The sequence below is a fragment of the Capricornis sumatraensis genome, chromosome 1, assembly GCF_032405125.1.
Source record: "Capricornis sumatraensis isolate serow.1 chromosome 1, serow.2, whole genome shotgun sequence".
NCBI lineage: Eukaryota > Metazoa > Chordata > Mammalia > Artiodactyla > Bovidae > Capricornis > Capricornis sumatraensis.
Window position 1 is genome coordinate 113,575,788 of NC_091069.1, and position 17,316 is coordinate 113,593,103.

Sequence of the window (17,316 nt, forward strand, 5' to 3'; positions counted from 1 at the left end):
CCCCACATCTATCAGGGTATAGGCAAAGCTCTTACGATGATATATATACACGATATGGGCTCTGCTCCGGCCCCTTTGCATCTCCGACCCCATCTTCAGCTTCCTTGTCTCTCACTCCGTCAGGCCAAACTGATCTCTTCCCGAACCTTGACCTTGCATGGCAGGCTCCCGACTCTCTTTTGTTAGGTGGCTCCAAATTTTGCCCGAGACATCTCAGTGAGGTCTCCCATGATCACCCTATTTTCAGTTGTAGCCTTCCCCTCCACCACCCCTCCACCCACCGCTCCCTGTTCTTTTTTCCTGCTTTATTTTATCCCATTGCATATCTGACTTCTAACATTCTATTTGTTGATTGCCCTGCTTCATTTACTGTCTTGCTTGGTTAGAATATTAGTATAGGATATAACTATTTTATGAAGGTAGGTGTTTTTATCTGCTGCTATTTATTATCTTTGGGACCTAGAACAAGGACTGGCATATAGCAGAAGTTCACTAAATGCTTGTTTAAACCCCAGTGTGGACTAAGCATATAAGACTGAGAATGTCATAATGGTGTATTTTTTATAAAGATTTTTTTTATGGTACTTTAGATTTTTAATGGTACAGTCTAATTTCATGAAGATGCTTCTTTCTGATCCAGTTCTAGTGATTTCAGTACCACGGTTTTCTTAGATCTGTCAGTTTTCTTTCGTGGTTAATAATATCAACAATAATAACAGTAACTAGGCTGTATCAGTACTCTTTTAAATACTTTACTTGCATCCTAATTTAATTTTAATTTTTTATTTAAAAATTTTTCTCAATGTTTAGTTTTGAAGTATTCCAAATATGAGGAAAAGTTGCAAGAATATTGGAGCAACAACTCATAAATTCTTTACCTAGAAATACCAATTGGTAGGGCTTCCCAGGTGGCACTGGTGGTAAAGAACCGGCCTGCCAGTGCAGGAGCCACAAGAGATGTGGGTTCGATTTCTGGGTACAGAAGATCCCCTGGAGGAAGGCATGGCAACCCACTCCAGTATTCCGGCCTGTAATCCCATGAACAGGGGAGCCTGGCGGACTGCAGTCCAAGGGTGACAAAGATTCGGACACAGCTGAAGTAGCTTAAGACACACACACAAACCAGTTGGTAATCTGGTCATGTTTGCTTTCTCTTTCTAAATATATGTATTTTGCTTAACCATATGGTGGGGGCTTCCCTGGTGGCTTAGAGGTTAAAGCGTTTGCCTGCAATGCAGGAGACCTGGGTTTGATCCCTGGGTGGGGAAGATCCCCTGGAGAAGGAAATGGCAACCCACTCCAGTATTCTTGCCTGGAGAATCCCATGGACGGAGGAGCCTGGTGGGCTACAGTCCACGGGGTCACAAAGAGTCGGACACGACTAAGCAACTTCACTTTCACTTTCATAATACTCTTATCTAATAATATACAATATTATATTCACATTTCTGTAGTCATCTCAGTATTGTTCTCTATAACTTTTATTTTAGATACAACACTTTTAAAAACATTGGCGATCCATTGAAGGATCATTCATTCCATTTAGATCTAGGCAGTCTCTTAGTGCCTTTTTTTTTGTTTGTTTTTTGGAGGAGCATTCTTTTATAGCATGAACAATTTGGCAGAATGTAGGCAATTGACTTGCTTAACTTAGATCTGTCTAATTGTTCCTCATAATTAGATTCAGGTTAAACAGTTTTTGACAGAAATGCTTCTTTGGTGATGTGTCTTTCTTAGTGCTTTTCACACCATGGAGACACATGGTACCTGCCTGTCCCATTATGGGTGGTGTATGTTTAATCACTTGATTAAGCTGATGTTCATTGTATAAGTTTCTTTTTCCACTGGCTATCAACAAATAATCTGTGGAATGGTAGTTTGAGATTGGGACTAACCTCTTACAGAATATCACTTAATGGTTTTGAGCATCCTTTGATGATTCTTCCTGAAATCAATTATTATTTTGGTAGTTTGAAAACTTTATGTTTTCATGACTTCACCCTAAGTAATGATTTAGTACTGTTACGTCATTTTAAGCCACCTTCCCTGGCTCAGAAGGTAAAGAGTCTGCCTGCAATTCAGATGACCTGGGTTTGATCCCTAAGTCAGGAAGATCCCCTGGAGAAGGAAATGGCAACCCACTCCAGTATGCTTGTCTGGAAAATCCCATGTATGGAGAAGCCTGGCAGGCTACAGTCCATCAAGTCGCGAAGAGTTGAGTCAAAGCTATGGTTTTTCTAGTAGTCATGTATGGATGTGAGAGTTGGACCATAAAGAAAGCTGAGTGCTGAAGAATTGATGCTTTTGAATTGTGGTATTGGAGAAGACTCTTGAGAAACCCTTAGACTGCAAGGAGATCAAACCAGTCAATCCTCAAGGAAATCAGTCCTGAATATTCATTGGAAGGACTGATACTGAAGCCGAAGCTCCAATAGTTTGGCCACCTGATCTGAAGAACTGACTCATTTGAAAAAACCCTGATGCTGGGAAAGATTGAAGGGAGGAGGAGAAGGGGACGGACGACAGAGCATGAGATAGATGGCATCACCAACTTGATGGACATGAGTTTGAGAACGCTCCGGGAGTTGGTGATGGACAGGAAAGCCTGGCGTGCTGCAGTCCTTGGGGTCTCAAAGAGTCAGACCTGACTGAGCAACTGAACTGAATAACTGATTCCCTTTGCTGTATACCTGAAAATAGCAAAACATTGTAAATCAACTATACTCCAATAAAAAAGAATTTTTTTTAAAAGTTTGCTGTTAAGAAGAAAAAGATCAAATTGTGAAAAGGCATAACATATGCAGGGACCTTTGTATTGAATTTGGGTCTGGAACACACATGGTGGGAACAAAATTAAGAGAGGAGAGGAGGGTAATGGGAGAGGGAAGAAAAGAGTGTCAGGAAGGTGACTGGAGAGGTTGAGTCCAGGTGGTGAAAATCTTGAAAGTCGTCCTGAATTTGGTCTTTAAACTGTAGACTCAGGGTTGCCACCTCAAATGCCTCTAGAAGCCGGGCACCAAAGAATGAAGTAGGTGTGGTATAAGAAAATTAACTGCCAGAAATAGAATCCAAGTTCTTAATTTTTGAACTGTGGGTACAAGTAGCTAATCCACAATGGAGAAAGTAATGAGAAACAGTAACTACATTTTAAATTCAAAGTAGACCTTGAAAAAGATATAATTAGTTAAGAATAGTTTGTTATTTTTGAAACTAGAAATCTGATACCTTTTCTTCTGCACTGTCAGCTCTGATCTTAAGGTCAGTTCAGCCTTGACTCCTTTAGCTTTTTATACTATTTCGTTATTCTGTTTCACAATGAAACTTCACTCATGAGATTATATAGAAAATTCCAATGTCTTAGTGTCATCACTGTTGGTTTTCAGAATTATACTTCAAAAAAAAAAAAAAAAGAATTATACTTCACTGACTTCCTTTGTAGGTCCTTTAAAATATAAATTACTTTTGTTTTCTAAAAACAAAGTGCTGGGTCTTCGTTGCTACACACGAGCTTTTCCCAGTTCTCCTGGGTGGACTTCTCACTGCAGTGCCAGTGGTGGCGCATAGGCGTGGTGTCCTTGCAGCATGTGGGCTTTTCTGGGACCAGGGCTTGAATGCATGTCCCTGCGCTGGCAGGTGGATGCTTAAGTCCTCTGTAGCTCTTTATTCATGTATCAGTATTGAGAAAGGTGGACTGAATAATGTTCGTTCATTTTAGTAAAGTCTCAAAATAGAAAACCTTTTTTGAAATTAGTCTTAAATGATTCTGTTTTGGGGGGAAAAAATGAGTCCATCGTTTTCATTTCTGGTCATTCATTTCAGTTCAGAAAGTACTCCAGATGATAATTTCCTGATAAATGAGTTTCCCAAACACAGTTTTGCTAGGTATCAGCAAGCTAAATCACACATTTGTATTTTCAGACATTCTTACAGAGAAATAAACATGAGTTTAGATGGGTTGTAATGTCATCCTGGACATTGAACTGAGGCATTTTCTTATTAGATGACAGTGAATACGTTAATTTCTTTCAACAGTTTAGATATTTTCTGTATCTGTCACAAAGAATCCTACTGGAAGCTACCATATTATGTACCTTCCAACAAACCACTGACTATCATTCAAAACAAAAGAATGTATCTTATATCCTGACCACTGTATTTATTTTTATGTCCTTAACTAATGTAGTTTGTAACCACTTTAGCCCATTAGGCTAGGCTTTAGTATGTGGAAATGAGTGTGTCTGCCCACAGGGAACTCTTGGTCTACAAGTTGCTGTCATTAGACTTGTCTTGTGATAGTTGCTTAGTAATTTCTTGAATGAGTGAATGAATGAAAAGATACAATCCATTTAAGACTTAATTTTGCATCAGTACACAGCACACATATATTTGTATATATACTATTTATAAAAAAATTTGAAACAAAAAATTTCACAAAACAGTACTTATTCTTACCACATGTGATGTATTCTGATATTTTAAATTTTGTTCTGTTTCTTTAAAATGACCTACAGGCTGTTAAGTTGATATCAGGAACCTCTAATGACGTGTGTGTGTGTGCATGCTCAGTCACTTTAGTGTTTCTGACTCTTTACGACCCCATGGACTGTAGCCCACCAGGCTCCTCTGTCCATGGGATTCTTCAGACAAGAGAACTGGAGTGGGTTGCCATGCCCTTCTGCAGGGGATCTCCCCAATGCAGGGATCATACGGACGTCTGCCCATGTCTCCTGTATTGCAGGCGGATCCTTTACCCACTGAGCCATCTGGAAAGCCCCTAATGGCTTGTAGTCATAACTTAAAAAACATTGTTCTGATGTTTAGGAAACTGGGAAATAGCTCCTAGGATCATTAAGTATTTGTAACAGAAGTATTCATCTTTGGGGAATATTACAATAGAGGCATTGGCTAGGGGAAAAATGTCCTCAAATGAGTTTGCTTCCTTGTGGGAATTGTCAGGAAATTATTCTAAAGAACTCAAAGTTAAATTTTGAACTCTTCCTGAACTCTGACTGTTTTTCTCCCTACTCTCTCACCAGCCTTCAAACAGTGGCCGAGCTGCAGAACTCCTTGCCAAGGAACAGGGAACAGTGCCTGGATTTATTGGTTTTGGAACATTTCACAGTGACCTAGGCTATGTTCCTGCTATTCAAGGAGCTGAAGAAATAGACAGTCTTGTGGATTCTGATTTCCGAATGGTGCTGCGGAAACTTTCTAAGAAAGATGTCACAACAAAACTAAAAGCAAGTTTTGTTTTCATTAAAATGATCAAGAAAATCTTTTTGTTAAGATGTCATTGGTTTTTTTTTTTTCCCCCCCTGGCCAGATTGCACAACCAGAGATCTAACCTGTGACCCCTGTATTTGAAGCGTGGAGTCCTAACCACTGAACCGCCAGGGAATACCCATCATTAGCATATGTTATATAAAGAACAGTGAAATCATTTACCACTAATAAATACTTCTACAATTGTACTTTTTTTCTGATACATTTTATACTTGTCTTCTGGATTATAAATTAATTTGTTGTTTTGCACTTTTTAGAATCACTTTGGAATTCTGCCTTTACATTTTTTCCTATTGGATAATGTAATTTTGACCCTATAATTGTAAATGGGTTTTTTTGTTTGTATATGTTTTGTATTTTTTAAAAAGAGGGAAAGAAAAAGTTTCTCCTGTAGTAATCTGTGATGGAACTCTTAAGATTAGTATTATATGGCACAAACAGGAACAAAGTATTCTCATGTTACATAAAAGATTTCTGCAATTTTAAAAACTAGAAATATAATCAATATTTAATATTATGGCTGTTGATTCATTGGCTAATGATTTTAATAATTTACTTTTAGGCTATGCAGGAATTTGGAACCATGTGTACAGAGAGAGACACAGAAATTGTAAAAGGGGTTCTTCCATACTGGCCAAGAATTTTCTGCAAAATTTCACTTGTAAGTATTCAGACTTTCCTATTTTATTTCTGTTGTGTTGATGTTTTGTTTTTGTTTGAAGTTATGAGGACTGTCAAATTTATATGATTCATTTTTGCTGAGGGTTATGGACTGTTATGTCAGTATGGTTATACAGTCATACAGTATGATTAGATTATGTAGGTTGTGCAAAGGAGTATGTGTTTTCAGAAAATAGGTCGTTACCGTAGAATTACCTGGATACTTTTGAAAAGTGAAAATGTAAGTCATGTCCAACTCTTTGAGACCCCATGGACTATACAGTCCATGGAATTCTCCAGGCCAGAATACTAGAGTGGGTAGCCTTTCCCTTCTCCAGGGGATCTTCCCAACCCGGGAAACAAACTGGGGTCTCCTGCATTGCAGGTGGATTCTTTACCAACTGAGCTATCAGGGAAGCCCCCCTAGACACTTTTAAGTGATAGTAGATTTTGACAGGGCTTCCCTGGTGGCTCAGCAGTAAAGAATCTGCCTGCTAATGGAGACTCAGGTTTCAGTCTCTGGGTCTGAAAGATCCCCTGGAGAAGGAAATGGCATCCTTCTCCAGTATTCATGCTTGGGAAATCCCAAGGACAGAGGAGAGTAGCTGGCTACAGTCCACAGGGTGCAAAAGAGTTGGAGGCGACTTAGTGACTAAATAGCAACAAATTTTGACAATGTAATTTCTTTGTATACTTGCTCCGGAAGAATGAGAATGAATTGCTTCATTATCCCAGAAGTAGCCTTGACTCCATCTTGAATGTAGTTCCTTTTATCTCATTGGGAAAAAGGAAGAATTAATCAATTTTTCTATGTAATTATGGATTTTCCTTTAGCTCTGCACATAGGTGAATTCTTATTAATGGGTCTTCATAGCATACCCAGAAATGTCTGTATTTGTTTTTATGGGTTAGAACTGTTTTAAACCTTACTGTGTTTTCAACAGGATCATGACCGCCGGGTTCGAGAAGCCACACAGCAAGCTTTTGAAAAACTTATCCTTAAAGTAAAGAAACACTTGGCTCCTTATTTAAAAAGTTTAATGGGTTATTGGCTGATGGCTCAGTGTGATACTTACACACCAGCTGCCTCTGCAGCAAAAGATGCCTTTGAAGCAGCTTTCCCTCCGAGCAAGCAACCTGAAGCCATAGCATTTTGTAAGGATGAAATCACAAGTGTAAGTCCTAGGAACCATTCCATATCTAATTTTTAAAGTATTTAAGGGATATGAGGCATATTACAAAGGCACCTCTTTCACCTAGCATTGTAAAGGAATGAGAAATGAAAACATTTTTAGTGGAAGATTGCCTTTTTTAAATGGTGTATAACAAAATTGACCATTTTGGCTTTTTAAACATAATAAACTTTTTGGATTGGATCACTCTTAAATTATTTAGGTTTTTCCTTCTTTATTTTAATATCTAACTTACCATGTCTAAAAAACTTGAGGTATGTGCTTTGTAATATAAAACTAAAAAAACAGTCCATCTAAAAATTAAATCTAAACTTTTTTTCTCCCATATTTTCAAATCATACATGTACACAGATATATTTCATCCTGATAATCCTTTGTATAATATACTACAGTTTATTGAACATCTTTCACATTAGTATACATTTGAGGTTTTCCCCCAGTTTTTTATGGTAACGAACACTGCTTCAGTGAACATTTTTGAATAGATCTCTTCATACCCAGTAAGGATGGGAGTTACCAGAACTTCTAGTAATTCAATATGTTGGGTCAAAGGATAAGGACGTTTAAAATTTTTATAGATATGGATAAATTGCCCTTCAAAAGGCCATCCAAATTTATACTCCCCTTAACAGGTATACATTTCTCCAACACTTGGCCAACACCTTTACCAAATTGATATTGGCCATAGCTTTTGTGACTTCCAGTTTGTGTGTAATACTGTCGTTTTTTCATTTTTTCCCTCATTTGCCATTCCTAGTATATGAACTAGAAAAAGTAAATTCCAGACTTGTTAGTTTTATAGCAAAAAGTAAGAATAAGTGAGCTGTGAGTCCATTGAGGAGAGATGAGATTTAAAAAAAAATCATGCTTTCATTCATTCCCCCATTTAGTACTCTTGTTTAGCACCCGTGTATAATCCTGCTTAAACATCCTCCCTCCCTCCTTCCCTTCCTGCCTTCTTTAAATTAATCAGCCTTTCTGTAGTTCCCGTTACCCTTACAAATTGAAATTGCTTCTCTTGGCCTGCAGGATTCTTCATGATCCTTTATTATATACATATCTGATCTTTTCACCCAGCATATCTTTACACAGGCACACATATGCATTCTAGCTCCTTATTTAGATTCTTGGTTCTTCCATTGTTTATTTTTCTGGGGACCAAAGTCCTTTTTTTAGGATGAGGGTTTGTAGCTTTAATCATAGTCTCAAAGGGAGTTCTCTGACCCAACTGTAAGTTAGGAATCATGGGTTTATTTAAAATATCAAGCATAAATGTTATGAGAGTGAAGTGTCATGAGTTTGGACACTTTAAGAGTTTTAGAAAATAAGTTTTGAGACAATTAATTTGGTTCTTCGTAGTTTTTTTTTCCTTCTTGGCTTTGTTATGAATGGATAACTGATCATTGAATATGTGGATTAGTTGCTGTATTATTTCACCTTTAATTGGCCGTGTCACAGCTATACAGAAACCGGTTTGAACTTTCTGCGTTCAGAATCAGTTTATTAGAGAGGAGTAACACAAATGAGATTAAAATGTCATAGTGTCTGGCAGAGGTCATGGGCTCTGGCTCACGCCACTGGGTCCCATCCTTCTCTGCCATTAGCTGGGGTGTTTGGCCACCAGCAAGTGTGTGTGCCTCCATTTCCTCATCTGTTAAAGTGGGTACTTAACTGAGTTGCTGTGAGGATTCATTTAATTAATGCATGGGATGCAAGGTGGGTGGAAAAGCTCAGTAAATTTAGCGGGCTATTGTTATTGCTGGTAAGACTGATACTGGAGCAGTGGACTTGCTGGAACTCCACCCCAGAAATAAGCAGCCTTCCTCTGCATTTCAATTGGAACCTTTGACCTTCCTCTGTGATGGAGCAGGACACAGTGTGTGTTCTTCCCTGTGAGGAGGGAGGTGCTCAAAAAAGTGGGGCGAGGGAAGCAGAGCCTGATTCTGTCCCAGACCTGCTAATCAGGAGTCCTTTCACTTCACTGCTGCGTGCAAAGAGGAATGAAAAAGCAAGAGGACAAGAGTATTTAGGGAGAAAGTCCTCTTGGCAGAAACTAGAGATGTTTGAAAGAAGTACCCTATCCTTCTTTACCCTAACAGCTGGCAACCTTGGGAATTAGTAAGGGGAAAAAATTGGTGAAATTCAGACCTTTTAGTTTTGCTTCTTTCGTGAGGAAGAGGATTAAGAACTTTTAGGTAAGATGTAGTTTTTACTCTTGTCTCTTCACCATTGACAGTTCAATAAGATCTCAATCCCCCCCTGTAGGTGCTACAGGATCATCTTATCAAAGAAACACCTGATACCCTCAGTGACCCACAGTAAGTTGTATTGTGTCTATGTGACTCAGGTTCAGTGAAACTCTGTTGTACTCATAGGTAACAAGGGGATAATTTCAATGTGACGTTGTAAAAAGGGATTCTTAAAAAAAAAAAAAAGAATTCGGAATGTAGAGATGAAGATATTTAATGCAATACTATTTGCCAGGTGCAATTTTAAGTGTTTTTACTTGCAAGTTGTCCCTCTATTTAATTTGAATTATCTGGGAACTCACACATTTGGTTCTTTTACGAAGAGATGTTTTTAGATTTTTTTTTTTCCCCCCACGTTTGCCTTTTGACAGTCATAGCAGGAATCATTTTGAGGTCTGGATGAAAATAACTGAAGAACTGTGAATAGTTCTATTTAAAGAATACTGAGAAGTTCCATTTGCTTTTTACTCTTGTGTTCTAATCAAGCTATTAAGAGTCTGTAAGGGAAAACACTCTTAGATGCAGTATTATTTATTCTCCAGAAACATCCAGTTAACTGCTGCTGAGAGTGATGTATACATATACACTTATATCAGGCTACTCCTTTTCAGCTGCTTTAACCTGGTATTATTCAAAAAATATGTGATTAAAATTGTATGTGTATTTGTATTTTGTGTGAGGGTTTGACACAGGGAGAATGAATATAGAAATAAAGTAACTTTGGTAGATATTCAGCAATAAAACATTTAAAATAGAAGTGCTGCATATGTAGCTTGTCTTATCCTCAATCCTTATGTATATTTATTTTCTTTTTACATTAAGAACTGTTCCAGAGGAAGAGAGAGATGCTAAATTCTACCGAGTCGTAACTTGTTCCTTATTGGCATTAAAGAAATTGCTTTGCCTGTTACCTGAGAATGAGCTTGACTCTCTGGAGGAGAAATTTAAGTCTCTTTTATCACAGAATAAGTTTTGGAAGTATGGAAAACACAGTATACCTCAGGTATCTTAAACTTTTGGTTTTAAGACATTTCTCTGATTCCTTTTTCTCCCTGATCTTGTTAGTTTTTATTTATGCTTAATGTTCATTGTTTATGTTTAAAACTCTGCAAACACAGTTTTGTGCTGGGGCTGAATTGCCTCTCTTACTAGAATGTTAATTGTATTTTCATTGTTTTACTTAGTTATTTGGACCTTAGATGCAGAGTTGAGTCATCGTCTTCCTCTGTTCATGGCACCTTAAAACTTGTATGTGTGTGTGTGTAAGGCTTTTTCATTTAATATGTTTGTTTTTTCCTTCTTGTCTTTCTCCATTCTCCACCTCCACCAGCTGACCATTCTAAATGTGATTAATCTCTGTGCTTTTGCTTGTGTAGTTGTCTCATTGTTTATGATAATTACATTCTGTGACATGCACAAACCCTAAATACTGAAGCATTGCTCTTAGGGTTCCTGTGAGTCTCTGATCACAATAGTTTTGGTAATCAGTCAGTACATTACCTTAATTTTATATTTGTCTGTTTAAAGACACCTTAATTAACATATATTGTTAGTTCGCTAACTTTGAACTCCCACACAGCGTTCATGCCTGAATGACGTTTATCTAATTTTCTTTGTTAGGCATGTCCCAACCTATGTGTTTTTAATTCACATGAACGATTTCTGTTATATTTCATCTCGTTTATTGCTTTTTACTTAGCAATTTTTTTTTAAAAGTACTGAACTATTTCACATTCCTGTATCTGTATAGTTAGCCCATGGCTTCTCACTGATGGGGAGTAGTCACAAGTTTGCATTTGTTCCATTTTATACCTGTTCACTTCCCCAGTGATAGACACCCTGGTTGCCTCGGACTCCCTGCTCCCACAAATAAGGCAGCAGTTAGCATCTTCATTCATGTATCCCTGGATCTGTGAGAATTTCTTTTTCTGAAATCCTCTTAATTTTTGAATTGCTGAGTCAGAGAGTATATACATAGTTAATTTGCTGAAGTAGCATCAGAGTACTCACCTGATGGGCTGCATTGCTCTAGACTCAACCAGCAATAGGTGATGAATACTGTTAATATGTATCTTATACTGTAGCCAGGGCTAGGCATCATTCAACTTCTAATTTTTTTTATCAGTATCAAATGAAGCGGTCTTTAATTTTAATTACTCTGCTAACTGGTGATTTACCATCTCTTCATAAGCTTTTGAAATGTTTGTGTTTCTTCCATAAACTACTTGTTCATATCTTTTTCCCTTTTTTTTCTACTAGAATTCTCTTTTTCTTCTTCTACAGGAGTTCCTTGTGTATTTTCAGTATTAGTCCTTTTGTCACTTACAGGCATTGTAAATTATCTCCCATTCTGTTACCTTTCATGTGTCCTCTCATTTATAAATCTTAATTTCGATGTAATCAAAACCACTGGTTTTGCCTTATGAAGTCCTTTCTCACTTAAAAAAATTTTTTAAAATTATTTATTTATTACTTTGTATTTGGCTGGGGTTTTTTTTGGCCATGCCACACAGCTTGTTGGATTTTAGTTCCCTGGCCAGGGATTGAACCTGGGCCCTTGGCAGTGAGCACTTGGAGTCCTAACCACTATACCACCAGGGAGTTCCCTGTATCTGGCTTCTTTTGCTCAGCATAATGTTTTGAAGATTCTTTGTTGTTGCTTGTATCAGTATTTCAAAGTGGTTGTACTGTTTCCACTCTAATCAGCAGTGTATGAGGTACTTAGTTCTATCTCCTTACTTTGATATTGTCTGTTGTTTTAAGTCATTCTCTCAGATGTGGGATCAGGGATCAGCAACTTACAGCTCATGGATCAAAATCTGGTGCAGCTGCCCTGTTTTTGTGAATCGTTTTTGTATTGTTTGTGGCTGCTTTATGCTACCTTGGCAGAGCAAAGTAGTAACAGAGACCGTATGGTTTGCACAGTTTTAAATGTTTCTTTTCTGGCTCTTTAAAGAAAATGTTTGCTGACCTCTGGAGTAGAGACTTTTCATTGTGGTTTTAATTTGCATTTCCCTCAGGGTTAATGTGGAGAAGGCAATGGCTCCCCACTCCAGTACTCTTGCCTGGAGAATCCCACAGACAGAGTAGCCTGGTAGGCTGCAGTCCCTGGGGTCGCTAGGAGTCAGACACGACTGAGTGACTTCACTTTCACTTTTCACTTTCATGCATTGGAGAAGGAAATGGCAACTCACTCCAGTGTTCTTGCCTGGAGAATCCCAGGGACGGGGGAGCCTGTTGGGCTGCAGTCCATGGGGTCACTAAGAGTTGGACACGACTGAGTGACTTCACTTTCACGCATTGGAGAAGGCAATGGCAACCCACTCCAGTGTGCTTGCCTGGAGAATCCCAGGGACGGGGGAGCCTGGTGGGCTGCTGTCTCTGGGGTCGCACAGAGTCAGACACGACTGAAGTGACTTAGCAGTAGCAGCAGGGTTAATGATATTGAACATCTTTTAATGTGCTTATTGGCCATTGTATATCTTTTTTTATTTTTTTTTGGCCATATCATTTGGCAAGTGGGAAAGCAGAATCTTAGTTCCGTAACCAGAGATCAAACCCAGGCCCCTGCAGTGAAAGTGCTGAGTCCTTACCACTGGACTGCCAGGGAATTCCCCCCACCTCCTTTTTTTTTTTTGAGGTGTCTCTTTAACCCTTTTGCTCATTTTAAATTTAATATGTTGTATCTTTTATACCTAAAATTTCTACTTGATTTTTTATATTGTTTCTTTGATGAAATTTTATACTTAAAGAGCAGTTTTAGGTTCACAGCAAAATTGAGGAAAAAGTGCAGATATTTCAAATATACCTCCTGACCCTCACATACATAGTTTCCCCCATTATCAACATCCCCTTACCAGAGTGAAACTTTTTTTATTCACAACTGATGAACCTACGTTAATACATCATTATTATCCAGAATTTATATTAGGGTTCATGTTGATGCTGTGTGTTCTGTAGGTTTGGACAGATGTATAATGACATTTATCTCATGTTTTTCCGTTCATTGTTATAGTTTCCTTCACCTTGCTGAGTATAGTTATAATAGCTGCTTTAAAGTCCATGTCTTGATGATAACATCGGGATCATCTTGTGATTGGCATCAGTTAATTATCTTATGCTTTGAGATGGGATCACATTTCCTTGGCTTTTGTATGTTGAGTGATGTTAGATTTTATCTTGGATATAAATATTTAGATTACCACCTGGAATATTATGTTTTGGAGACAGGATTATTTTACATTGCTCCAAAGGGTGTTGATATGTTTGTGTTAATGGGCAATCAACTTGGTCAGACTCAAACAGCAAACTCAAACTCATGCCTGCAGTGGGCATGGTTCAAGTGTCAGCTGTAGATTCAGGCTGTTTAAACTCAGAATGAGGGGGTTGTCTTCTCTCTGTAGTTCCCTGCCACTCTCTTGCCGCCTTGGTTACCCTGGGCTCCTTTCCCTAGTTCCTTCAGTTCCTCCACCCAGAAGGATTCAGGCAGCTGTAGCTGCCCCTGTGCCTCTGTGCTGGTGACTGTAGCCACCTTCAGGGCAAAGCTGAACAAAATGGGAATTCAGTATGTGTGAACTGCTTCCTCCAAGTGATGTCGCCTCCTCCAAAATGTGTATTTCAGTCCTCAGAGTCCTCAGATAGTTTTTTGGGTCTGGTTCATAGAGTCTGTAGTTGTTCTTTCCAGGAAGATCAATGTATCAATTTCACTATTTCACTATTCCATATTCTTTTGCCTATTTAAGTTCGGTTTTTGGTCTTTATTTTTGAGTTATGAATGTGCTTTTTTTATCCTGTATACAAGTATGATGTCAGATAAAACATCATGACTGTGTTCTTCTAGTATATAGCTTGCCTTTTCACTTTTTTCATGGTTTCTGTAGAGTAGATGATTTTGAAGTCCTTTTATCAATTTTTTTCTTTTACACTTCATACTTTTGATGTCTTATGTAAAGAATCTTTGACTACTTGAAAGTTACAAAGATTTTTTTAAATATTTTCTTCTAGAAGTTTTATAGTTTAGGTCCATTTAGAGTTAATTTTTGTGTAGGCATAAAGGTGAGAGTCAGATTTATTTTTGTATAGGTATCTATTTGTTGAAAGACTACTAACTCCCTGCTTCCCCCCACCCCAGCCCTGTTCTTTGTCAAAATTAAATTGAACATATGTGTGGGATTTTAATTTTGGGCTCTTCTCCCATTACATCTTATGCCTGTCTTTATACCAATACCATACTCTTATTATTGTTTTATGGTAAGTCTTGAAACCCTCCCAACTTTGCTCTTCTTTTTCAGAATTCTTTAGGTTATATAAGGCCCTTGGCATCCTGGAATAATATTTTATAATATGCTGCATACTGAATGTGGTTTTTGTAACTACTGTGAATTTATTTTTAATTCCACATTCTGTTTTGTTTCTACTGTTGTATAGGAATGCTGTGCTTTTGTTAATTTTGTATCCAGCGACTCTTGCCTTTGAATTATTTCTTTAATATTGTTATAGCCTACTATTTTGCTATGATTATAGATAGTAACGGGTTACTTTCCAGTTCTTCCCCCTGCCCCCCTTTCTCCTCTGTATTTGTTATGTCCTCAGTACTGTGTTGAATGGAAGTGGTGGTGGCATGATGCTTTTAAACTACGAATTGTGCTCTTATTTATTTGTGTATTTACTTTTAGTTTAGAAATTGTACTTGGTTCTTTTCCAGATCTGCTGTGCTTTTTCTAAGATCCTTTTCCCTTCACATTTCTTTAAACTTTGGTTTCTTTAAATGTAACAAAGGTTGTTGATAGGGAGTTTGTAACTGACAGATAATTCTAAACTTTAAAGTCTCAGGTCTCTGTGTTATCTTTTGTTTATGCTCATAGTAGCTCATAGTATCTTATTTTTTGTTGGGCTGTATTCAGCTTTGTGCTGACTAGTATATTAGTAGGATATGAGTCCCCAAATGAAGGCTTCTGAGACTCGAGAAGACTTCTGTTTGCTTGAGCCAAAGAAGAAGAAAGTTGAATTCTTTGTGCCTTCAATTTTGGCTTGGTAAATCCTAATGTCTTTTCAGCCATGTGGTGTCCTTAAGGTTTTTTTTTAATGTTAAGATTCTTAAAAAGTTTTTTCCAACCTTTTTAGTTTTATATATGGAAGGTTAGTATAAATAACCTACCTGCCATGGCTGTAAATAAAAAAAAATTTGTCATATCTTTTCTAGACTTTAAGTCAGCTTTCCACTTTTTCTTTCAGATCCGCTCAGCCTATTTTGAGTTGGTTTCTGCTTTGTGCCAGCGTATTCCACAGTTGATGAAAGATGAAGCATCCAAAGTGAGCCCGTCTGTTCTTCTTAGCATCGATGACAGTGACCCTGTTGTATGCCCAGCTCTCTGGGAAGCTGTACTTTATACACTTACAACTGTTGAGGTAAGTTAAGAGAGGTACGTTTAGTATATCTGGAAATACTTATCTTCTTAATTGTATTTTTTTTTTTTCATTTAGTTATTTGGCTGCACTGGGTCTTGGTTGCAGCATGCAGGATCTTTGACCTTTGTTGTGCACGCAGGATCTGCAGTTGCAGTATGTGAGGTCTTTTAGTTGGGATCTTGAGTTGAAGCATGTGAACTCTTAGTTGCCTCTTGTGGGATCTAGTCCCCTGACCAGGGATGGGACCCTGGGTCCTTGGCATTGGGAGCATGGAGTCTTAGCCACTGGACCACCGGGGAAGTTCCTTTAATTGTGTTTTAGAAGCCTTACATACCATGCAAGAGAGCCTATCAGGTTATAATTTTTAAAACTTGCTAGAAAAATGCTTTCTTGGACATCAAATACTTTAATCCAAAACTTGGTATAAATCTTAAACTGACTATAAAATGAAATAGAGTTTTTATTTTACTTTCAGTTCAGTTCAGTTCATTCACTCAGTCGTGTCCGACTCTATGACTCCATGAGTTGCAGCACGCCAGGCCTCCCTGTCCATCACCATCTCCCGGAGTTCACTCAGACTCATGGCCATCGAGTCGGTGATGTCATCCGGCCATCTCATCCTCTGTTGTCCCCTTTTCCTCCTGCCTCCAGTCCCTCCCAGCATCAGACTCTTTTCCAATGAGTCAACTCTTCGCATGAGGTGGCCAAAGTACTGGAGTTTCAGCTTTAGCATCATTCCTTCCAAAGAACATCCAGGGCTGATCTCCTTCAGAATGGACTGGTTGGATCTCCTTGCAGGCCATGGAACTCTCAAGAGTCTTCTCCAACACCACGGTTCAAAAGTATCAGTTCTTCTGCACCCAGCTTTCTTCACAGTCCAACTCTCACATCCATACATGACCACAGGAAAAACCATAGTTTTGACTAGACGAACTTTTGTTGGCAAAGTAATGTCTCAGCTTTTGAATATACTATCTAGGTTGGTCATAACTTTCCTTCCAAGGAGTAAGCGTCTTTTAATTTCGTGGCTGCAGTCACCATCTGCAGTGATTTTGGAGCCCCAAAAATAAAGTCTGCCACTGTTTCCACTGTTTCCCCATCTATTTCCCATGAAGTGATGGGACCAGATGCCATGATCTTAGTTATCTGAATGTTGAGCTTTAAGCCAACTTTTTCACTCTCCGCTTTCACTTTCATCACGAGGCTTTTTAGCTCCTCTTCACTTTCTGCCATAAGGGTGGTGTCATCTGCATATCTGAGGTTATTGATATTTCTCCCGGCAATCTTGATTCCAGCTTGTGCTTCTTCCAGCCCAGCTTTCAGTTTAGTCAATATCAATTCTTATACGGCTTAATGAAGTCAACATATCTGAATCTTACATTTAAGACTCTAGGAGATAGTGAAGGACGGGGCAGCCTGTTGTGCGACAGTCCATGGGGTCGCAAGAGTTGGACACAACTTAGAGACTAAACAACAACAATAATTGATGTCACTTTTAGAAAGCAGCTTTTTAAGGAATCTTT

The 17,316-nt window shown here is 38.3% G+C and overlaps 1 protein-coding gene across 2 annotated transcripts in view; it reads left to right on the top strand.

The window, feature by feature from the left end:
• The window catches only part of LTN1 (listerin E3 ubiquitin protein ligase 1), a 57,089-nt gene that overhangs the window by 469 nt on the left and 39,304 nt on the right, over positions 1 to 17,316 (top strand). For both annotated transcript variants that reach the window (XM_068971178.1, XM_068971188.1), the window contains exons 2-7: positions 5,037 to 5,240; positions 5,846 to 5,944; positions 6,888 to 7,118; positions 9,402 to 9,454; positions 10,208 to 10,388; positions 15,620 to 15,793. In XM_068971178.1, the coding sequence (XP_068827279.1) occupies positions 5,037 to 5,240; positions 5,846 to 5,944; positions 6,888 to 7,118; positions 9,402 to 9,454; positions 10,208 to 10,388; positions 15,620 to 15,793 (942 nt within the window). The remainder of the gene's footprint in view (positions 1 to 5,036; positions 5,241 to 5,845; positions 5,945 to 6,887; positions 7,119 to 9,401; positions 9,455 to 10,207; positions 10,389 to 15,619; positions 15,794 to 17,316) is intronic.